This window comes from Leucoraja erinacea, chromosome 29, assembly GCF_028641065.1.
Source record: "Leucoraja erinacea ecotype New England chromosome 29, Leri_hhj_1, whole genome shotgun sequence".
In the NCBI taxonomy this organism is placed as follows: Eukaryota; Metazoa; Chordata; class Chondrichthyes; order Rajiformes; family Rajidae; genus Leucoraja; species Leucoraja erinaceus.
Genome location: NC_073405.1, coordinates 30055001 through 30079188, shown reverse-complemented (window position 1 = coordinate 30079188; position 24188 = coordinate 30055001). Strand labels below are relative to the sequence as shown.

General features: G+C 47.7%; 1 protein-coding gene across 9 annotated transcripts in view; it reads right to left on the bottom strand.

Moving 5' to 3' along the window:
- The window catches only part of LOC129711369 (AN1-type zinc finger protein 5-like), a 56032-nt gene that overhangs the window by 15947 nt on the left and 15897 nt on the right, over positions 1-24188 (bottom strand). For 6 of the 9 annotated variants that reach the window (XR_008725830.1, XR_008725829.1, XR_008725828.1 and 3 more), the window contains exons 2-5: positions 7804-8076; positions 4557-4677; positions 3932-4032; positions 2200-2313 (exon numbers count right to left, since the gene is read on the bottom strand). Coding sequence is in view for 6 of the 9 variants with exons in the window: in XM_055658985.1 (XP_055514960.1) it covers positions 2200-2313; positions 3932-4032; positions 4557-4677; positions 7804-8050 (583 nt within the window). In the remaining 3 variants the exon portion in view is untranslated. The remainder of the gene's footprint in view (positions 1-2199; positions 2314-3931; positions 4033-4556; positions 4678-7803; positions 8077-24188) is intronic. The other 3 variants (XM_055658987.1, XM_055658989.1, XM_055658986.1) reach the window with 2 other exon arrangements.

Genomic DNA, 24188 nt, shown 5'->3' with positions numbered 1-24188 from the left:
TGTGGATGAACAGCCATGATCACATTGAATGGCAGTGCTGGCTCGAAGGGTCGAATGGCCTACTCCTGCCCTTATTGTCTATTGTCTCCAATGACGTAGATGGGTGGTCACGACTCCACTCTAGCTGATGAGAGAACTATTCAGCCGCCTGATTACAGCGGGGATGAAACTGTCCCTGAATATGGAAGGACTTCTGTATCTCTTGCCCGATGGGAGAGGGGAGAAGACCGGTCCGTGATTATGCGGGTGGCCTACGCACAACGTGACATGTAGGTCAATGGAAGGGAGCTTGGTTTACATGGTCTGGGCTGCGACGCCAACTCTACAATTTCTTGTGGTCTTGAGCGGCCCAAACCATGCTGTGATGCATCCCGATAAAATGCTTTCTACAGCACATCTGTAGGAGGTGGTGAAAATAGTTGGGGACATGCCTAAATCCCTAGAACAAAGTAGAGGGGTTGGTATGTTTTCTTGGCCATAGCTTCAATGTGGCTGGTCAGGACAAATTGCTGGTGATATGCAGTGATGCCACGCTGTGCATCTGGCAAGTTACTTTGCGGTGAGCCCAATAGCCGTGGCTATCTCTTACACCAGCTCCTCAAAACCAACTGGATAGCACGCAATAAAAGCTTTTCACTGTACCTCGGTAGACGTGACAATAAACTAAACTGAAACAAAGTAGTTCCTCTGCCATTACTTCACTTCCACGGACACCCATTTATTCCCCCCTCCCCACTCACAATCTCCTACAAACTACTTTTACACCATTTTGGGCAGCAAAGGGGCACAGTTGGCAGGGCTGATGCCTCTCGGCGCCACTGCTAGGTCCAATCCGGACTGTCAGTGTAGAGCTTGCACATTCTCCCTGTGACTATGTGGGGTTCCTCCCACATCCTAAAATGTGCAGGTTTGTTAGTTAATTGTCCTCTGTGGGATAACTAATGTGAACTGATGATAATGATCGGCATGGAGAGACAAAGGACCTGTTTCCATGATGTATTTCCAAACTAAACGTAATCATCTTTTTCCCATGAATTTGGATCCTCAAATCCCTTCTCTTTCCCCGATATCCCACCTCCTCAGTGTTTTCCTAATCCAGGAAGCTTGCACGTCAGAGAAAGTGTCTTGCAGATGAAGACCCTTGCAGATGAATGCCTACACTATAGGAACCATCCTTTCAACAACTGGAGAGCGGTCCTGAGCCATCTACACTGGAGACCCTCGGACCATCTTTAATCAGACTTTACTAGACTTTATCTTGCACTAAACGTTATTTCCTTTATCATGTATCTGTACACTGTGGATGGCTCGATTTTAACCATAAATAGTCTTTCCGCTGATGGGTTAGCATGCAACAAAAACTTCGGTACACATGACAATAAACTAAACTTGTTGGACTGGAGAGGGCACTGCAATGGATGAACACTGTTGTGAATTCCCACCCAATTGAGGCACTGATGTCCTATCCAAATTTTACTGCCCATAGTACTTAGTGACAAAAAGTCAAAATTCACAATTTGTTGTTTCTTTCATAGGATCATTGTCCATCTCCCAAGTCTAACTTTGACCGTGGCTGTTAAATAATAGCAATGGATTGTTTTGTCATTGCTATTAAAATGGCTTAATACTAAATTAAAAACAGCCTGTGGGGAAAAATGGTTCTTATTACAGAAAGGGAAAAGTTTTCCTAGGAACACAACCCATTTGTAATGTGGGCAGGGGTCATCGGTATGCTGTTTTTTGCAAATCAATAATTTAAGGTTGAAGATAGACACAAAATGCTGGAGTCAGGCAGCATCTCTGGAAATATGGAATAGGTGATGTTTTGGGACAACACCCTTCTTCAGACCTTCCTTCTGAAGACGGTCTCGACCTGAAATGGGCATGAAGAAGGGTCTCGACCAGAAACGGTCACCTATTCCCAGAGATGCTGCCTAACCTGCTGAGATACTCCACAATTTGTGTCTATCTTAAATGTATACCAGCATCTGCAGTTTCATCTTAATCATTTAATGTTGTGCACTCTAGAGGATAACTCATATAAATAAATCTTGGAGAAAGTTTAACGATTCAGCGTGCCTGCCTAGAGTTGAAGAGGTATTGAAAATCATTTTTTTTTTTCATTTCGTATTGCCGTATCCATATTCAGCGTAACAAGTCTACTTAAAATATTGTGACGACACTTTGCTTTATCCTTACCAGTCAATCCAACCTTCTTCCTGCAGGTGAAGCATCTGTTCTTCTTGGGTTTTGTTTTTTCTGGAGCTTTCTCTCCGTTTGTGGAACTTTCTGTAGTTTCTAAGTTCACAGCAGCTAGGAATATATCAGAGATTTAAATTGGCAGCTATGGCAAATGCAAACAGAAGGGAGAAGACAGGTTCTGCCAGCTAACAGATTATACGTTTATAAACAAGTTAAGCAAGTAATTGGCAGTACAGGTGCACAACCTTTTATCCGAAGATCCAAATAACGAAAAGCCCCGAATAGCGGACATTTTTTCAGTCCTTGAAGAAAGGTCCTTGAAGACGTTCACCGAGGACGGCCCGCAGAGGTGACAGCGGAACCTCCGGTCGGTCCTCGAAGAAAGGGGAACTAAATCCCCATTCATAAAAGAGAAGGTGAGGGTATATTGCGCGAGAGGGTTAATAATTGACAATATGTTGCTGTCTGCCCGCTGAGTTAAAAGGTTCCCACGGTAGACTCACGATACACAGTGTATTGTGAGTCTTGCGTGGGAACGTTTTAACGGGCAGGCAGCAGCAGATTGTCGCTCCATTCAGTTTCACCCCACCTACACCCCTCTACTTCCCGGCCATGTGTGTGACCCCTTCCCTCCCCTCTCCAGTTCCCCGCCCATTGCACCGGCGCGGGGGCTTTGCACTGTCTTCACGTCGGCGATGCCAGCCAGCAGGTCAGTGCCAGTCACTGGAGACGTCAGGACCAACGGGACACCGACCCCCAGGCCCGGAGATCCCAGAGACCCACAGCCAGCAGCAGCCCAGCCCCGTTCCAACTCCAGAGGAACACGCTTCCCGTAGGGACAGAAGCTGATGGTGTGCAAGGTACGTCTTGTTCTTGGGGTTGCAGATGAGGGGGTGCAGCTCGGGCTGTGACGCCTCCGGCCACCCCCCTGTACAGGAGCTGAGACTGGGAACTGTACCGCCCTTTCAGGTGAGCAGGAGAGTAGGGTTGTTTGCAGTTGCAGAGGGAGGGGGCAAGGGCGGTACAGTTCACAGTCTCAGCTCCTGTCCAGGGGGGTGGCCGGAGACGTCAGGACCAACGGGACACCGACTGCAAGCACGGAGATCCCGGAGACTCACAGCCAGCAGCAACTCTAGCCCAGCCCCGTTACAACTACAGAGGAACCCGGGTTGCGGATGAGGGGGCGCAGCTCGGGCTGTGGGCGAACTGCCACTTGTCGCTGTAGCGGCCCATCGTGGAGTGGGTTCCTGTTGGTCCTGACGTCTCCGGCCACCCCCCTGGACAGGAGCTGAGAATTTATCACTACTTGTCCCAAATCGACCAAGTTTCCATACTCTTAAAGATAACATTTTAGTAATGTAATTGAGATGTTAATGTTTAACAGATGATGAAAGAATTGAAAGGTAGAGATAAAAGTAAATAAAATGTAGATCATTAAACCATGTTAGGTCAAATGAAAATTACAAAACTGCCGCAAATTTTGTTCCGCAAGGTTATCAAGACCTGTCCAGGTACACGAATGTAGACCAGATAAAGGCCACAATTTAATCACACAGAAACTTAGATTTGAGGAGCTGTATAGTATACATTTATTCCAATGCACCATTTTCAGTACACAACTGAATTCTGCCAGTATATTAGCAAATTAAAAAATACAACTACTTTAGCAGATCTGCAGCATGAAAATTGTGATTTTTATGAACAAACCCCCGTTCATATGAAAACCAACCTGATGCTGTAATGACTTCCAATTTTAGAGTTCCCTCACTGTCAAGGCTTGATTCATCTTGGGAGATGCTCATCGCTGTCATCTGCTGTGTTACCGGAGTGCTGGAAAGAGGCGAGAGATGATTTAAAATGCTGTCAGGCTTACAGATAATATATCCTTCATAGGTCAAGAGTAATAATTAAAGATTTCTGAAACCAGTACGACCTTCATCTAGTGAGTGCTGTATTAATGTCAGCAAACCCAAAGCTAAGTCACTGTCGGGTATTTTTCTTTGCCAGACTTTAAGGCAGATAATTTTTGAAGACAATTGTGGCTGAAGGAACTACTGGTCAAGATTGGTGTAGCATTGTGGCTGATGAAAAGTTTCAACCAATAATTTCCAACTAACCCTCCACTTCAATGATGTTGTTCCAAATAGGTACACACATATTTTTCAATGTTGAGAAAAGCGGTATTTCAAAGGATGCTTTTATCTTACCCTTGGGATATTTATATTTATACACAGGAAATCAAAACCCAGCATTGCTGAAGGTCGCAGGAGGTTTTGAGAAACACAGGGCTGTAATATTTCCCACCATGCAGATTCTGCTAGGTTTGCTATAAATCTTACGACTGCAGTGCATACCTAGTTTTGGCAGAGGTGCCATTCATGGAGATATCTGCAGACATGTCAGGGTTTCCTTCCGTACACTGAACCGGGATTGACTCGGTACTCGAGCTGCTGTTACTACTTGCCCCAGTAGCTGCTGTTGAGCAAAGAAACATCAACGCAAATTCATCAAACTCAATTACAAAAGAGAAGCAAACACCTTCACCTCAGCCTTTTGCTTATTATGGGTAAGCTTTGTCAATTTGTGATTAGAATGAATTTAGAGTTAATTTTATCCCTTCCTTGCGTGTTTTAAACAGAGATTTGAGCTTTTATAAGGCGCTTCCGGGATAAGAATCATTCATTATGCATCATCCTTCCTCACGGAATGGTACTCTATTTACTGAAGGAACAATGAATAGTTAGAACTGTAAACTTCTCGAATTGCCTGACAATTATTCTTAATAATAAATTACCCCAAGCACAAATCGTAACATTTAAAAAAATTGAAAATGATTTAAATCAAGGCAATCCATATTGGAAATTGATTTGGATCTCGTTGAATAAAAGACTTTTCCAGTGAAATGAACCAGTGATGAACTAGCCGCACAAACTTGTTAAGATAGAAATATAAATGTTCTGCTAAAAATATTTTGTAGGCCAGACAGTCTAAGGAGCCATATCAAGATAGGACGGCGCAGTGGTTCAGCAGTAGAGTTCTTGCCTTACAGCGCCAGAGACCCAGCTTTGATCCTGACCACAGGTGCTGCCTGGACGGAGTTTTGTACGTTCTCCTTTGACCGTGTAGATTTATCCAGGTGCTCCAGTTTCCTCCCATATTCCAAAGATATGTGGGTTTATAGGTTAATTGGCTTCGGTAATTTGTCCCTAGTGTTTTAGAAGGAACTGAAGATGCTGGAAAATCGAAGGTAGTAGTGCAGGAGAAACACAGCGGGTGCAGCAGCATCTATGGAGCAAAGGAAATAAGCAAAGTTTTGGGCCGAAACCCTTCTTCAGACTGATGTAGGGTGCGGGGGCGGGAAGAAGAAAGGAAAAAGGAAGAGGTGGAGCCCGAGGGCAGAAGGAGAGCTGCGAAGGGGAGGAGACAGCAAGGGCTACCGGAAATTGGAGAATTCAATGTTTATGCCGCTATGGTGCAGACTGCCCAATGGAAACATAGAAACATAGAAATTAGGTGCAGGAGTAGGCCATTCGGCCCTTCGAGCCTGCACCGCCATTTAATATGATCATGGCTGATCATCCAACTCAGTATCCCGTACCTGCCTTCTCTCCATATCCTCTGATCCCCTTGGCCACAAGGGCCACATCTAACTCCCTCTTAAATATAGCCAATGAACTGGCCTCAACTACCCTCAAGAGTCAAACGAGAAGTTATTGAGGGTAAGCGGAATATGAGGTGCTGCTCCACCAATTTCCGGTGGTGCTCACTCTGTAAGAGTAATATGAGGTGCTGCTCATCCCATTTCCTCCAAATACAAGGCGTAGCTATGGGCACGCGCATGGGCCACAGTTATGCCTGCCTCTGTCGGGTACATTGAACAATCCTTGTTCGAGGCATACCAGGGCCCCATCCCCAACATCTACCCCCGCTACATCGACGGCTGCATTGGTGCTACCTCCTGCACCCACACACAACTGACTGACTTAATCCGCTTCACCATTAACTTCCATCCGGCACTCAAATACACCTGGACCATTTCCGACACTTCCCTACTATTTCTTGACCTCACTATCTCCATCGCAGGTGATAGACTTCTGCCCGACATCCACTATAAACCCACTGACTCCCATGACTATCTAGACTACACTCCTTCCCACCCTGCTTCCTGTACAGACTCCATCCCCTACTCCCAATTCCTCTGTCTACGGCGCATCTGCTCCCAGGATGAGGTGTTCCACACAAGGGCATCGGACATGTCCTCACACTTCAGGGAACGGGGGTTCCCCTCCCCTACTATAGATGAGGCTCTCACCAGGGTCTCTTCCATACCCCGTAACATTGCTCTCTCTCCCCACCTCCCCACTCATAACAAGGGCAGAGTCCCCCTAGTCCTCACCTTTCACCCCACTAGCCGTCACATACAACAAAAAGTCCACCGTCATTTTCGCCACCTCCAATGTGACCCCACCACTCGCCACATCTCCCCATCTCCCCCCCTGTCTGCCTTCCGCAAAGACCGCTCCCTCCGTAACTCCCTGGTCAATTCTTCCCTTCCCTCCTGCACCACCCCCTCCCCGGGCACTTTCCCTTGCAATCGCAAGAGATGCTACACTTGTTATTTTACCTCCCCCCCTCGACTCCATTCAAGAACCCAAGGAGTCGTTCCAGGTGTTCACCTTCATCTCCTCCAACCTCATCTATTGCATCCGCTGCTCTAGATGTTAGCTGATCTACATCGGTGAGACCAAGCGAAGGCTTGGCGATCGTTTCACCGAACACCTCCGCATAACCAACCTGATCTCCCGGTGGCTCAGCACTTCAACTCCTCCTCCCATTCCGAATCCTGGGCCTTCTCCATGGCCAGAGTGAGCACCACCGTCTGCTTGGGAAGTCTGCACTGTAGCGGCACAAACATTGAATTCTCCAATTTCCGGTAGCACTTGCTGTCTCCTCCCCTTCTCACCTCTCCCTCAGCCCTTGGGCTCCTTCTCTTCTTTTTTCCTTTGTTCTCCACGCCCCCCTCCCCCTCCCCCCCTACAACAGTCTGAAGAAGGGTTTTGGCCCGAAACATTGCCTATTTCCTTCGCTCCATAGATGCTGCTGCACCCGCTGAGTTTCTCCAGCACAATTGTCCCTAGTGCGTTGGATAGAACTAGTGGAGGAGTGATTGTTGGTTGGCGCACACCCGGTGGGCCAAAGTTTCCACGATGTATCTCTAAAAATTAAGAGCCATGAGCGTAAGAAAGAGTAACATATTTACTTCCTTCCCAGGTGATTAAATGAACTTATTAAAGCACATCCTTTGTTGACTAGTTTGGAGCAGAACATTTTGTGTTTAAAAAAAAACTTTATAAAGAGAACTGGTTTTGTTACAAATATATTGCATATTTCAAGAACAAAAAATTTGGAAAAACCTGGGAAAAAACTGCAATTTCATGCCACAAATATTTCAGTGATGGGATATGACAGGAAACAGGACACTTGTACACATGTTCCTTCCTGCACAAAGATGTGGATCTCTCTATTTTACCTATTGCACAATTTGTCTCATTGTTATTTTGTAGCAAGTTATGGATCAATAGATTTTTTTTCTTGGCTTACCAGAATTGCACAACAGGAAACCAGAAAAGTAGATGGCTTCCCCAATCCATTTGTAAAGGTTTTTCACGTGTTCCACACCGAAGCTTCCCGACTTACCTGGTGGGCTTATCCTGCCACCGTTCTGCTGTCTCTGCAGATATTCTTTGTAGCAAACTGAGCACATTCCATTAGTTCTTGGATTACCATAGAAACCACAGCCTGTGGTACACAGCATGGGGACCTGCGTCTGATTCGTTTCCTGGGCCATCGTGTCTTATACACACACCGTGCAATCTGAAAAGAGAGGGAGAGAAAATAAACATTGAATTAAAAATCACACAATATATTATAAATTAATATCATTAATATTGTGATGGAGAATATTTCACTAATATCAAAAAGCACATTCAAAACTTCACCTTCTTCAGGTGTAATTAGTACAGAGATTTTAGGATTACTAAAGTAAACCACAAGAGATACAGTGCAAAAACAGGCCCTTTGGCGCACCGAGTCCACACCGTCTAGTCCGTACACTAACACTACCCTACACACACTCGGGATAATTTCAAATTTTACTAAGCCAATTAGCCTACCAACCTGTACATCTTGGAGTGTGAGAGGAAACAGGAGAAAACCTACGCAGGTCACATGAGAATGTCTAAACTCCACACAGACCGCATCCATAGTCACAAAGTTTAAAAACATTACAGATTTCTTTTCCCTTGCATAAATTATCAGAATTTGGTTAAAATAGTAACAAGCAATAACTACCAGTTAGGATGAAAAAAAATCATCTTGTTGTAACCGTTCCTACTACTTGTATCCTGTTTTAGTCTCAGACTTAAGTTTGTGAAGACTACTCCAATTCTGTCAATAATAAATTTCACATCACACGAAGGTATCATTCAGAATCCAATCAAAGTCAAATTCAATGCAGTCGGGCATAGAAAGAATGAAGGGGAGAATAAATAGTTTCACTTAGAAATATTACTTCCAAAACCTCTTCAAAAAACCAAGGGAACTACAAGAAGTTTTTAAGAAGGAACTGCAGATGCTGGAAAATCGAAGGTAGACAAAAGTGCTGGAGAAACTCAGCGGGTGAGGCAGCATCTGTGGAGCAAAGGAAATAGGCAACTTTTTGGGCTGAAGAAGGGTTTCGGCTGGAAACGTTGCTTATTTCTTTCGCTCCATAGATGCTGCCTCACCCGCTGAACTACAAGAAGAGTTTTTTTAAAGATAGACAAAAAATTCTGCAACAAGAGCAGTGTTGTGAAATTATTTCTCCATTTAAAAACATTTCTAGAAGTTAGTGACTTTAAGAATGAACAAAAATGAAAGGCAAACTAAAATGCATTTGCACCCATCTTTACAGGTATTTAATCAAGCAGCGACATACCTGTATGTACTTAGACAACATGTACAAAATGATTAACACACTATAGGCTTGATGTTACAAAGTACTGACTGGCGTTATCCATTTATATTTTGCTGCAAGAAAATCAACCATGCCAATGAGATAAAGGGTCCCCAAAGAGACTTAAAATATTTCCATCACATTTTAATCAATCCATTCAAAATCTAGACTTTACCGTCAGACTTTAGAGAAATGCGTGGAAACAGGACCTTTGACTCATTGAGTCTGCACCAACAGCAATAAATAACCCCACACACTAGCACTATCCTACACACTGAGGACATTTTGCAAATCCAATTAACCTACAAACCTGTGCATCTTTCAAATTTCAGAGGAAACCAGAGATCCCGGAGAAAACCCACACAGTTACCGAGAGAACGTACTAACTCAGCATAGACAGCACCGTATTCAGGATTGAATCCGGTCTCTGTTGCTCCAAGGCCGCAACTGTGCCACTGTGCCACCCTATTTACCAAATTTTTATTTTAGCATTATGTCATGGGGTCCTTGACCCAAAAACTTTACTCATGTTTCTCCTTCCACAGATGCTTCCCAACCTTGTCAAGATTTTCCAAAATCGTTTCCCTTGGATTTGGACAAGGCAAAACTATATAATGGAAAATACATAAAACAATTCCAAAAACACCCCAATGCTGCAAAAGCACCCCATTGGCTCCACATTCAGGTAACGTTATTTGAATTGGCCAAAGTTCAGCCAGTATCTTCAGTTGACAGGCAAAGGAATCACGCCTGTAATCTATCAACACCCAAGATCAACAATTTTAAAGAAAGTACTTGCTGGAAGTGAAATAAAGACAAAGCATTGGAAGTAACAGCAGGTCACACCAGGCAGGCATCCTCTGTAAAGAGAGAAACAGGTAATATTTTTGGTCAATTACCCGACATTAACACGGAAAAATTGAGAAAGATTGCAGAGACAATACAGGGAATGTTGCGGTATAGTGGAAATCAAAGTTATCGATGTGATAAACAATCAGTAATCTTGTTATCAAATGAATAATGGTAGTTACAGAGAGAGGAAAGAACACAAGAACACACACTGCCTAAAATAACCAGTTGATCAGGCAGCATCCATGGAGTGAGAAGAATTTATGTTTTCGGTGATCGACCTTGCCTTAGAACTGGCTAGTTCTGACAAAAGGCAAGATGCAGTATGTTCAGATGGAAAATTAGGTCCTATTTCTTGAGCTTACATTGGGCTTTGTTAGAAATAGTGTAGGAGACCAAAGAAAGCAAAATCTAAATGAGAGATGAATGGAGAATCAAAGTTACAGGCAAATACACCTTTGCAGATTCACTGAAGGCGTTTTACAAAGCAGTCTAGTTTAGATTTTAAGAAGGAACTGCAGAAGTTTAGTTTTTAGTTTGGTTTACACACACAGCATGAAAACAAGCCCTTCAGCCCAGGCCGACCAGCAATCCGCGTACACTAGCATACAGGGGACAGTTTGCAATTTTTATCCTAGCCAATTAACCTACAAACCTGTACGTCTTTGGAGTGTGGAAGGAAACCGGAGCACCCGGGGAAAACCCACATCGTCATGAAAACGTATGTACTCTGTACAGACAGCAGCCGCAGTCAGGATCGAACCCGGGTCTCTGGCACTGTAAAGGGCCTGTCCCACTGTCCAGAGTTATTCATGAATTCTCCCATGTTTTCAAACTTGCAGAATGCTCGTAACGAGTCAGTAGGAGGCCATAGGAGTCCATGGAGATATCGTAGCGGCTCGTTATGCCAGCCGTAGGTACTCGGGGCAATTTTTTTTTACTAGTGGACATTTTTAAATTTACCTGATTTTTCGACTTATCGGATGCCCCGGATAACTACGGCTGGCATAACGAGCTGCTGCGATATATCCACTGACTCCTACTGCATCCTACGGACTCGTTATAAACATTCTGCGAGTTTGAAAACTCAGGAGAATTCGTGAATAACTCAGGAGAATTCATGAATAACTCGGGAAAATGGGACTTAAGGCAGCAACCCTACCACTGCGTCACTGTGCTGTCCAAGTCACACAAATTGTATTATTCGATGTAGAAATTCCCATATTGCGTGCATTGAGTGGAATACACAACATTGGAAGTGTTAGTGATGTACCACTTCACTTGGAAAGACTCTTCTGTTCCATGGATAGCAGGAAGGATAAGGAAGGTCAGGTTTTGTATCTCATCAAAGAAATTGGTACACTCCTTGCCATGAATTCCCATCTGAACGTTCCCCCTGCAATATGCATGTCAGGAGTAATTCCAATGTTTCCAGCAATTACTTCAATTTAGTTTATTGTCACGTGTACCGAGGTATAATGAAAAGCTTTTGTTGTGTGCTGACTAGTTAGCACGCAATAAAAGCTTTTTACTGTACCTCAGTACATGTGACAATTAACAAAACTATCACCCCACCCCCACATAGAACAGGTTGGTTGATGCACCAAAATATACACAAAATGCTGGAGTGTCAGGCAGCAGGGGGCATCTCTGGAGAAGAATATGGAGATACAATACGGAAATAATCTCCGTCGAGGTAAGAGATTAGAAAAAGTTTCCCCCAACCCCCACATAATATAAGTTTAAGAACACTAAAAACATACATTTAACACACACACAATTACAGCCCGTACGAAGCTTTACAAAAAGGTGGGTGGCATGACAGGATTACAAAATATTTATGTGAACTAATGTGCACACAGCTCATATCATGAGCGTGAATCCCCTTGCGGCCAGGGTTTTCGATGATCTCTGTTGCATTCTGAGCCTTATTTTGGAGCATTTTTGCACCAAATTTATGACCAATGTTTCAGAAATAATTTTCGTGGAGTCAAGATTAATGAGTGGGTGGAATGGAATGATTGGGATCATTGTTGTATACATTTTTTTAAATCAAGAATTGTTGCCCTTGTTTTAATAATCAAGTTGTACTCTTGTAAAATGTTATGAAAAATGTTGTAAAGGAGAATGCAAAAAATGCAAATTAAATACTGTAAGTTGTTGCAGTAAAGAAAACCTTTTTTTAAATGTTTTGTGGTGACTTGATTGCCTGTTACTGTTAGGCTGTGTTAGTGTGTGCAGTGCACCTTTAATGGTCCTCCTGACCTAACAACTTCACATCACCTCAATTTCAACATGGAATAGTGATGTGAATACAACATTTAGTTTGACATCAATTTCCATCATGAAAATTGAAGTCAAACTCAATGGTGCATTTACATTACTATGATCACTTTCGAACTAACTTATTTTATTGTCATATTATTATACCAAATTCTAGTTCCATGATGACTCATAAACAAGATTACAAGTCACATTTTGAATTCTCAAACATAATGTGATTGTGAATAATTGCAAAGCTGCCAAGTTTCACCAAGCATTTCCACATTTTGATGGCTGAAAATCAGTATTTTGTTGGGGAAATCGGTATTTCTCACATAAATGCAATGGAACGTACTACACAGAAACTGGATTTTTGAAAATCAGTGTTTTGCAAGCAACCTCATGTATTCTCAAATATCATTATTGAATACTGAGAATCAGTATTACTGAATTGTTATACCATTTTTGAAATGTGAATTTATAATTCTTGATTTTGATTCCATAACATAAAAATATATAATAATATACATAAATTCTGCATATCGTCATATAGTTTACCAAACAATCAAACATGCTGACGTGATGCTGCATAATCATTCAGGTGCTCCTGGCTGTATATTGCCATTTACCCCTAGGACTAATGCAAAGGCATTAGTTGGCCCTTAGCCTATATGCCATTCCTGGTCCCACGAATAAACTGGTCCTCAGACCAGTTAATCTAGCATGGCAGTCCTCAGTTTGTTAATGCTGTCAAAGCATGTTTCGTTCCGCAGTACACTGATGCTGGTGGCCCTACTTCTACCTCTTCTTGTAGTGCCATGTTTGGTCTCCCGAAGTGTGGCTTTATCTTTAATGGCAGTCATCAGTTCGTTAACGTCCAAGGCCTGTGTCATTCCGCAGCTAGTACACTGATGTAGGTAGCCCAACTTCTACCTCTTCTTGCAGTGCCCTGTTTGGGCTCCCAAAGTGTGAGGGGAGTGGCAGACTGTTTAGGGTTCCTCTCACAGACTTTGACAACACTCTTGGCAGATCAGCATATATTGCCATTTAGCCATAAATCACATTTTCCAGTTCCATTTTCCGAGAATGTAACTGTGCAAACCTAGTCACCACTTTGTCCAAGTCATGGGCAAAGTCATAGTGAATGTACATTAAGGTAAGTGCAGACAGCCTGTCATTGCTCATGGAAGTCCTGGTGTAGTGATGCAGGCGACGGACACTCGTGGCACGCCTGCATATATTGCCATTTAGCCAGAATTCATGTTTTCCAGTTCCATTTTCCAAGAATGTAACTGAGCAAACCTAGTCACGACTTTGTCCGAGTGATGGACAAAGTCGTAGTGAATAAGTAAGTATGTTTATTGGCCAAGTATTCACATACAAGGAATTTGCCTTGGTGCGCCGCCCACAAGTAACATGACATACAGTGACAGTTATGAATAACTCAGAAAACACTAAACATTAATAATAATAAAACACTAATGATAAAACACCATTGATCAAGCATGTGAACCAACAAAATACCAGATCAAAGGGAAGTTACAGATTTTTGGCTGTTGCATAGAGCAACTACTCGTGGACAAAAACTGTTTTTATGTCTGGCTGTGGCAGCTTTGACAGTCCGGAGTCGCCTTCCAGAGGGTAGTGATTCAAAGAGTTTGTGGCCAGGGTGAGAGGGGTCAGAGATGATCTTGCCCGCTCGCTTCCTGGCCCTTGCAGTGTACAGTTCATCAATGGAGGGAAGGTTGCAGCCAATAACCTTCTCTGCTGATCGGACGATTCGCTGCAGCCTCCAGGTGTCGGGCTTTGTGGCTGAGCCAAACCAGACTATGATGGAGAAGGTGAGAACAGACTCTACGATGGCAGTGTAGAATTGGACCATCATTGCCTGTGGCAGATTATGCATCCTCAGCTGCCGCAGGAAATACATCCTCTGTTGTGCCTTTTTGACTGTGGAGTCGATGGTAGCCCCCCACTTAAGGTCTTTGGAGATGATGGTTCCCAGGAACTTAAAAGACTCCACAGATGTGACTGTGGTATTGTTGATGGTGAGTGGGGTGAGGGGAGGGGGAGCTCTCCTAAAGTCTACAATCAATTCCACTGTTTTAAGAGCATTGAGCTCTAGGTTGTTGTTGCTACGGCACCAGGATGCCAGCTGTGACACTTCCTGTCTGTAGGCAGATTCCTCCCAATTCTGGATCAGTCCAATCAGGGTTGTGTCGTCCGCAAACTTGAGAAGCTTGACAGAGGTGTCTGTGGAGGTGCAGCCGTTGGTGTAGAGAGAGTAGAGGAGAGAGTACGCAGCCTTGCAGTGCTCCTATCCTGAGTGTTTGCGGGTCCGAGATGTGCTTTCCCAGCCTCACATGCTGCTTCCTGTCTGCCAGGAAGTTGGAGATCCACTGACAGGGGTTCAGGCACAGTCAACTTGGAAAGTTTAGAGTGTAGTAGCTCTGGCAAAAGGTGTTGAATTCAGAGTTCAAATCAACAAACAGGTCCCCTGGTGGTCTAGGTGCTGTAGTTAGAGGTGCAGGCCCAGGTTGACTGCATCGTCCACAGATCTATTGGCCCGATATGCAAACTGCAGAGGGTCCAGCAGGGAGTTTGTGATATTTTTCAGCTTGGCCAGCACAAGCCTTTTGAGTGTCTTCATGACTACAGAGGTCAGTGCAACAGGTCTGCCGTCATAGAATGTGGATGAAGGTGATTGCAGACAGCCTGTTATTGCTCATGGAAGTCCTGGTCTTTGCTTCTTTGTGGATGTGAAAACATGTTTGTCCACGTTGCTGGATCAAAGTAAGGTGCCGAGTGAGATCGTGGCCACTGCAAGCATGCCGACCGAGGTGAGCGTCTCTCTGCCGCTCAGGCTCATGACCAAAGGTCCCGGCTACCTCCACAGTCAAATGGTGGGGTCAGGTGGCAGCAGCGGCAACGGGGCCAGCAGCAACACAAAGACTTACCTGGCCTCTGGCAGCCCCCAGCAGAGTGGGCAGCTGATGTTTCCGCCTGACATCGTTCTAGCTCCAAGAGGCAGCTCAGACCCAATTCGCTGGTCATGTACCGGCAGAAGTGCGAGTTCATGCGGGGAGCGGCGGCCACCAGCAGCGACCACAGTTTCAAGGGCAGTGGCAGCCTGGTCCTGCGGCTGCTGCCCGGCTCTAGCGGCCAGCGCGACAAGCAGCAGGTGCTGGCAACAGGAGAAGCAATGTCGGAAGGGGCTGAATTAGCAGATACAGAGGCTGCAGCACCACAGGGGGAACAAGTAACCACACCAGCAACAGTCCAGGGTTCACAAGTAACCACACCAGCAGCACCCCAGGAAGCACCAGTCACCACACCAACAGCACCCCAGGAAGCACCAGTCACCACACCAACAGCACCCCAGGAAGCACCAGTCACCACACCAACAGCATCCCATGGTGCACAATAACCACACCAGCAGCACCCCAGGAAGCACCAGTCTCCACACCAACAGCATCCCAGGATGCACAAGTAACCACACCAGCAGCTCCACGAGAAGCAGCACAAGGTCAGCCCAAGGAGCCGCTCAAGCGGCAGGTTGATGAAGGTGGATTACAGCGCTTGCACTACGACCTCAACTGCCGCTTCTCCCGAGCCTGCTCGCGCTTGAACAGTTTCTTCGAGCACTGCGGACTCGAGCCCGAGATGATTGAGAACCTGGCCAGGGAGAAGTTTGCCGCCGACGCCGCCACCGCCTTCAAAAGCCTTGCCCTCAAGTTTCGCTCACTCGAGTGAAAGGCCTGTCCCACTTGGGTGACATTTTCGGTGACAACCTGAAAAGAGGTTGGCGCGCGTGGTCAGGTCATGACACGTCGTGATGCGTAGTGACACACGGTGCTCCCTGTCACCCCTGGATTTTGGAATATTCAACTGAGATATATCCTGACCAGATTTGTGATGTATATAACCAACTGTAGAAGTAAACCCTGGATAACTCCAATGCTCAGTACAGGATAGGGGGGGGGGGGGGGGGCTCAGTACAGGATGGGGGGGGGCTCAGTACAGGATGGGGGGGCTCTGTACAGGATGGGGGGGGGCTCAGTACAGGATGGGGGGGGGCTCAGTACAGGATGGGGGGGCTCTGTACAGGATGGGGGGGCTCAGTACAGGATGGGGGGGGGCTCAGTACAGGATGGGGGGGGGGCTCAGTACAGGATGGGGGGGGGGCTCAGTACAGGATGGGGGGGCTCAGCACAGGACGGGGGGCTCAGCACAGGATGGGGGGGTCTGTACAGTACGGGGGGCTCAGTACAGGATGGGGGGGCTCAGCACAGGACGGGGGGCTCAGCACAGGACGGGGGGCTCAGCACAGGACGGGGGGGTCTGTACAGTACGGGGGCTCTGTACAGGATGGGGGGCTCAGTACAGGATGGGGGGGTCTCATAGAAACGTAGAAAATAGGTGCAGGAGTAGGCCATTCGGCCCTTCGAGCCTGCACCGCCATTCAATATGATCATGGCTGATCATCCAACTCAGTATCCTGTTCCTGCCTTCTCTCCATACCTCCTGATCCCTTTAGCCACAAGGGCCACATGTAACTCCCTCTTAAATATAGCCAATGAACTGGCCTCAACTACCTTCTTCGACAGAGAATTCCAGAGATTCACCACTCTCTGTGTGAAAAAAGTTCTCCTCATCTCGGTCCTAAAAGATTTCCCCCTTATCCTTAAACTGTGACCCCTTGTTCTGGACTTCCCCATCATCGGGAACAATCTTCCTGCATCTAGCCTGTCCAACCCCTTAAGAATTTTGTAAGTTTCTATAAGATACCCCCTCAATCTTCTAAATTCTAGCGAGTACAAACCGAGTCTACCCAGTCTTTCTTCATATGAAAGTCCTGACATCCCAGGAATCAGTCTGGTGAACCTTCTCTGTACACCCTCTATGGCAAGAATGTCTTTCCTCAGGTTAGGAGACCAAAACTGTACTCAATACTCCAGGTGTGGTCTCACTAAGACTCTGTACAACTGCAGTAGAACCTCCCTGCTCCTATACTCAAATCCTTTTGCTATGAATGCTAACATACCATTCGCCTTCTTCACTGCCTGCTGCACCTGCATGCCTACTTTTAATGACGGGTGCACCATGACACCCAGGTCTCATTGCATCTCCCCCTTTCCTAATCGGCCACCATTCAGATAATAATCTACTTTCCTATTTTTGCCACCAAAGTGGATAACCTCACATTTATCCACATTATACTGCATCTGCCATGCAGGATGGGGGGGGGAGGGGGGGGGTGCAGGATGGGGGGGGGGGGGGGGGGGGGGGGGGACTCAGTGCAGGATGAGGGGGCTCAGTACAGGATGGGGGGGGACTCAGTGCAGGATGAGGGGGGGCTCAGTACAGGATGGGGGGGCTCAGTACAGGATGGGGGGGGCTCAGTACAGGATGGGGGGGGGCTCCGTACAGGATGGGGGGGCTCCGTACAGGATGGGGGGGGGGGGGCGGCTCAGTACAGGATGGGGGGGGGGGGCTCAGTACAGGATGGGGGTGGGCTCGGTACAGAATGGGGGGGCTCAGTACAGGATGGGGGTGGGCTCAGTAAAGGATGGGGGGGGCTCAGTACAGGATGGGGGGGGGGCTCAGTACAGGATGGGGGGGGCTCAGTACAGGATGGGGGGGGCTCAGTACAGGATGGGGGGGGCTCAGTACAGGATGGGGGGCTCAGTACAGGACCGGGGGGGGCTCAGTACAGGACGGGGAGGCTCAGTACAGGACGGGGGGCTCAGTACAGGGCGGGGGGGGGGGAGCTCAGTACAGGATGGGGGGGCTCAGTACAGGACGGGGCTCAGTACAGGATGGGGGGGCTCAGTACAGGGCGGGGGGGGGGCTCAGTACAGGATGGGGGGGGGCTCAGTACAGGGCGGGGGGGGGGCTCAGTACAGGGCGGGGGGGGGGGCTCAGTACAGAGCGGGGGGGGGGGGCTCAGTACAGAGCGGGGGGGGGGCTCAGTACAGAGCGGGGGGGGGGCTCAGTACAGGACGGGGGGCTCAGTACAGGACGGGGGGCTCAGTACTGGACGGGGGGCTCAGTACAGGGCGGGGGGCTCAGTACAGGGCGGGGGGGGGCTCAGTACAGGGCGGGGGGCTCAGTACAGGGCGGGGGGGGGGGCTCAGTACAGAGTGGGGGGGCTCAGTACAGAGTGGGGGGGCTCAGTACAGGATGGGGGGGCTCAGTACAGGATGGGGGCTCAGTACAGGATGGGGGCTCAGTACAGGATGGGGGCTCAGTACAGGATGGGGGCTCAGTACAGGATGGGGGCTCAGTACAGGATGGGGGCTCAGTACAGGATGGGGGGGGCTCCGTACAGGATGGCGGGCTCGGTACAGGATGGGGGGGCTCGGTACAGGATGGGGGTGGGCTCAGTAAAGGATGGGGGTGGGCTCAGTACAGGATGGGGGGGGCTCAGTACAGGATGGGGGGCTCAGTACAGGATGGGGGGGGCTCAGTACAGGATGGGGGGGGCTCAGTACAGGATGGGGAGGCTCAGTACAGGATGGGGGGGGCTCAGTACAGGATGGGGGGGGCTCAGTACAGGATGGGGGGATCAGTACAGGATGGGGGGGGCTCAGTACATGACGGGGGGGGCTCAGTACATGATGGGGGGGGGCTCAGTACAGGATGGGGGGCTCAGTACAGGATGGGGGGGGGCTCAGTACAGGATGGGGGGGGGCTCAGTACAGGATGGGGGGCTCACTACAGGATGGGGGCTCAGTACAGGATGGGGGGGCCCAGTACATGACGGGGGGGGGGGGGGGGGGCTCAGTACAGGACGGGGAGGCTCAGTACAGGACGGGGGGGGGGGCTCAGTACAGGGACGGGGGGGGGGGGCTCAGTACAGGACGGGGGGGCTCAGTACAGGATGGGGCTCAGTACAGGATGGGGGGGCTCAGTACAGGATGGGGGGGCTCAGTACAGGACGGGGGGGCTCAGTACAGGACGGGGGGGCTCAGTACAGGATGGGGGCTCAGTACAGGATGGGGGCTCAGTACAGGATGGGGGCTCAGTACAGGATGGGGGCTCAGTACAGGACGGGGGGACACAGTACAGGATGGGGGGGGGGGGGGGGGGGGGGGGGAGGTCAGTGCAGGATTGATGGGGTGGATCCGTACAGGGTGAATAGGGAGATCACTGCAGGGTGAATGGGAAGATCAGTGCAGGAGGAATGGGTGGTTCAGTGCAGGAGGAATGGGTAGATCAGTGCAGGATGAATGGGTAGTCCAGTGCAGGATGAATGGGTAGGTCCGTGCAGGATGAATAGGCAGATCACTACAAGGTGGATGGGGGGGACCAGTGCAGGATAAATGGAGGGGGAACAGTACAGGATGGATCGCGAGATCAGTGCAGGATGGGTGGGGCGAGCGACCGGTGGGAGGGCGTGGACCTGGCAGAAGCGGCGCCTGGTATCGGGTCACGGCCGCTGCCAGCACTGTTCGGAGTCAGTCCTTCCCGCTTCTCGCCCGGCGACGGGAGTACAGCCTCCGCAGACCGCCTGCCGGCAGCAGACCTGCTCCATAGCCACCAGGTTGGCCAGCGGTGAGGCTCTGACGGCGCGGATGGAAGCGATGCACCGTGCTGGGAGACACCGCAGCCCTCCCCGGAGAAGCAGGCACTCCTTTTTTTCCCCCAACACATCCCGCGGGTCGGATTGGACCATTAGTTTAACACCCCCGATAAAAAAAAAAATTTCCACCTCCCGCAACGCAACACAATATTTCACGGTCCAACGCACCCAAATTAGGCCTGGTGCGTCGAGGTGATGCATTGAAAATGGCGGCGTCTAATCCCTCCCACTGCGCGCGGAGAGACAGAGTCATTTTATGTCGCTACCGCATCACCAACTTCCCCCAACTGCGCAGGTCGCAAATATTTTTTTTCAAATCATCCCGCAGGCCAGAACCAGAATATCCCGAATTTCCGGTAAATTCCTTCAAAGTGGAAACACTGATTGCGCTCCAATTTTGTTTTCTCTGGATTTGTTTTTATTCTGGAAAAAAACGGGGTGCGACCGCACCCAACGCACCCCCCCTTCGGACGGCCATGGATTAAAACACAAAGGAAAGGACAGTCAGACTTGTTAGTGAGGCAGCTATTGCTGGCGCCAACCGGTGGTGTTACAACTGGTCCACGGAGGATGCGATCTCACTGGTTCTACACTCCGCACTGGAACACTTGGACAATAAAAACATTTGCGTCAGGCTGTTGTTTATAGACTACAGCTCGGCGTTCAATCCCATCATCCCCTCCAAGGAGGTGTGGTGTTGCGGAGCTCCCATCCAAACTCAAAAACAAGTAAGTTTAAACATTTTTTTAAATTGGAGGAGGTACAGCGGTACTTTTAAAAAACCTTGAGAACCACTGCGACACTGCAGAGATTTGTTTTAAAGTTTTGGGACTGCGAAAGGTCTTGTCAACTTACTGCCCCATCGGTGCTGACTGGGCCGGTCTGACTTTCGTGCAGTGTGGGAGGTTTTCTGCACCGTCACGACCTCCTTCTGCAGCCTTGGAACCTGGAGCTGACGGGGCCTCCTTTCTCTCGGAGATAGGAGGCTTCCAACAACTACGACTGCAGGCAAATCCCGAACTTTGCTGCAGGAGCAGCGAAGACCAGCTGGGATTGCCTGCGAAGGTCAGCAGCTCGCCAGAGAATACAGGAGAGCCGAGATAGCCGGGCAAAGAGGCTGTGATGCAGCAGTTTTTCGGGAGAGCCTCCATTATCATCATTCGAGGCGACACCACTTGCCTTCCTCCGTCGACCTGTTCCATATTGTTTTTGTGTGTGGACTTGGCCTCACACTATCTGGACTGTCTACATCTGTCTGGCATTGTGTTTAATTCCCCTGTTTAAATTGGAGCGTCTGATACCATGCAAGGTCTCGGTGAGCAGGGCCTTCCGGGAGCTATGCAAAGGTGGCTGGTTCAGCTGCACCTCTGGGGGCCGGTTCGCCATGAGGAACCTGCCTTTCCATCATGGCATAAGGTGCTACGAGCCCACTCAGATAAACCTAGAGGACTGCTCGGCTGACATGGCCGTGACGACCAAGCCCACAGGCGTCCTGTACGTGGGAAGGATGTTTGGGAAGGCCGTGTTCTGTAAGGAAGTGGGGCATATTCGGAGGAATTACCCCAAATCCCGGATGGAAGCATCCAACTCCGGTGGCGTTAAACCCCCTCCCGCCCCCTGCTCCCACCCCCGCTGTAGTTGAGTCAGGGTCAAAAGAAGGGGGGTCAAGGTGCAAAGATAAAACACATGGGGAACAAAACCCCTGGTGTCTCCATCCTCAGTGAGCAGGTGGAAGGGGACTCCTCAGATAATGAGTCAATGGATGTTCTCGCTCCCCCCGATGCCACTCCACTCATTCCTGTGGAAGGAATCCGTGAGTTCATCCAGGCCACCGAAAGAGCCCAACATCCGGACCAGACTGGCCTCCCCCTGGAGGCCAAACCTACACGGGTTCACCAGCTCACTGAACCTCATCCTCAGGAGGGGCAGGGGAGAGGAGGTGCAAGGGATGAAGGGGAATGACCGGCGTCAGCCCAGGTCCCTCTTGGACGATCTGGACAAGGACGCTATGACCAAGAGCAGCGTTGTTCCTGTTGAGGGTCGAGGGATCAGTACAGCGTCCCTTGTAGCCAGGGTCCGGAGGGCAAGGAGCACCGCCACTCCACAGGGTCCATGGGGGGAGGAGTGGTTTTGCTGGCAGTGACCGAAGGACAGGTGACGGGATCTAGGGAGTGGGCAGGGCTGTAGATGTCCTGATTGGGTTGCTCCGAGGCCTGGCCAAGCTGGCCATCTGCAAGTCACGGCGCCAGACGGAAGAGGGCTTTGCCCGAGCCAGAATACTTGTCCCTTTACCGGGGTTCCGTCCGCACCCGGGTGGTGTTAGAGAGGGTGGTGTTATTTGTAACATAGTTGTTTGTAATTCAATGTCCGAATAGTTTGGTGATTTTGTAATATGGTGGTGGGTATGTCAACACAGTTTTGTTTTTTTTTGGTTTTTGTATCGTGTTCGTAATTAAATACATTTTTGATACAAAAATAACAACAAAAAAAAGCTGGTTACTAAGCTCATGGAACTGGGTCTCTGCGCATCCCTCTGCAATTGGTTTCTCGACTTCCTTATCCACAGACTGTTCTGTTCAAATTGGCAGAAATACTTCTTTCTCATTAACAATCAGTGCGGGAGCACCTCAAGGCTGTATGCTCAGCCCCCTGCTCTACTCCCTCTATACTCATGACTGTGTAGCCTGACACAGTGCGAACACCATCTTCAAGTTCGTCGACACCACCGTTGTTGGACGAATTACAGATGGTGATGAGTCAGAGTATAGAAGTGAGATCGACCGATTGACCAAATGATGCCAGCACAACAACCTGGCTCTCAATATCAGTAAAACCAATGAACTGATTGTGGACTGTGGAAGAGGAAATTAAAGTGTTTGTTTCTGTGCCCACATCTCAGTTTCACTCCAGACCCAACTGGATAACAGTTTTATATTTAAAATTGTATTGATGCCCATTCAGTTGCTGCTGGATTAAAGCTTTATCTATCTGGCAAAGAAAATAATTGTCTAAAGAACTGACTGTTCCTTTGTGTATTTGTGGGAGCATTGGCCGAGTCCAGAACCACACTCTGGTCCATGAACAAAGTCACATTTCTACTAATGCACAGATAGGAAACAACAAAGTTATCAAAGTGAGGAGTCAGCGTTCAATGAAACAAAGAGGGAGTCAAAACATTATTTACAAGTCATTTTCAAGCAAGTCAAGAGTGTTTTATTGTCATATGTCCCAAAACAGAACAATTAATTTATTATTTGTATAGCAGCACAACAGATATGCAAAACATATTACTCTGTAAAACCCATAAATAGTTTAGTATATAAAAACAAAGACAAATAGACAATGGTCTATACACAATAGCCACAATATTTACTCAAATTCTAATGACTGATAGGAAAACAAAAACATTAAAGGATGAAACAAGAATGGAGAAATAAATCTCAATTCATTGGTTAAAAATGCCTTACACAAACGTTCCAGAAATGAGTTATTGACAGCTTTGAATTCTGTTGGCATGGACGTACCACTGCATATAACTTTAACATACCAACTCCCAAAATGAAAAACTAGCTGATTTTTCACACAATGTAAATATAAGTTTCAGGACACCTTTATTAAAGGTGTTCTACATAGACAATGCCAAGTGTTCCTCCAAGGACATCAAGATAAAATTAAAATCTAATATCCGTTTGCACTGACAGGCTTAAAAGTCAAAATTAGTTATTTAAAATATGGTGTTATTTTTACCTAATATTCTGGTCTATTAGAATAAGTGGATTGGATTTATACCATTCTCATCCCCATTGTTGCAATTTCTTTCAAATCTGTTGATATACAATCTTGCCAGTTAAAGATTATTCTTGGGAAATAGTTGTACTGTGAACCATATCATTTCTTGAATAAAACCTGCTACAAAAGGCTGAGAGAAGCATTTTGTTTTAACGCCAAATCGTCATTAAAATGTACATCGTCGCAATTAGAAATAGCAGTATTTGTTGAGTCAAGGTGTTGTCATCTATAGATCCAATGTTATTTACTCATGTCTGCTGGATAGGCACAATGATGGCTGGGAATTTACCGATGACCCAATATTACATTTATTTTCACAGAACTGCTTAATACCATGAAACACTGCAACTCTGGAATTCTGGCATGTGGAAATTTACAGCAACAGCATGTAGGTAGATTTTTACTTTAGACTTCAGAGATACGTCACAGAAACAGGACCTTCGATCCACCACGTCCTAGCCGACCAGCGATCACTCCGTACACCAGTGCTATCGCACATACTAGGGA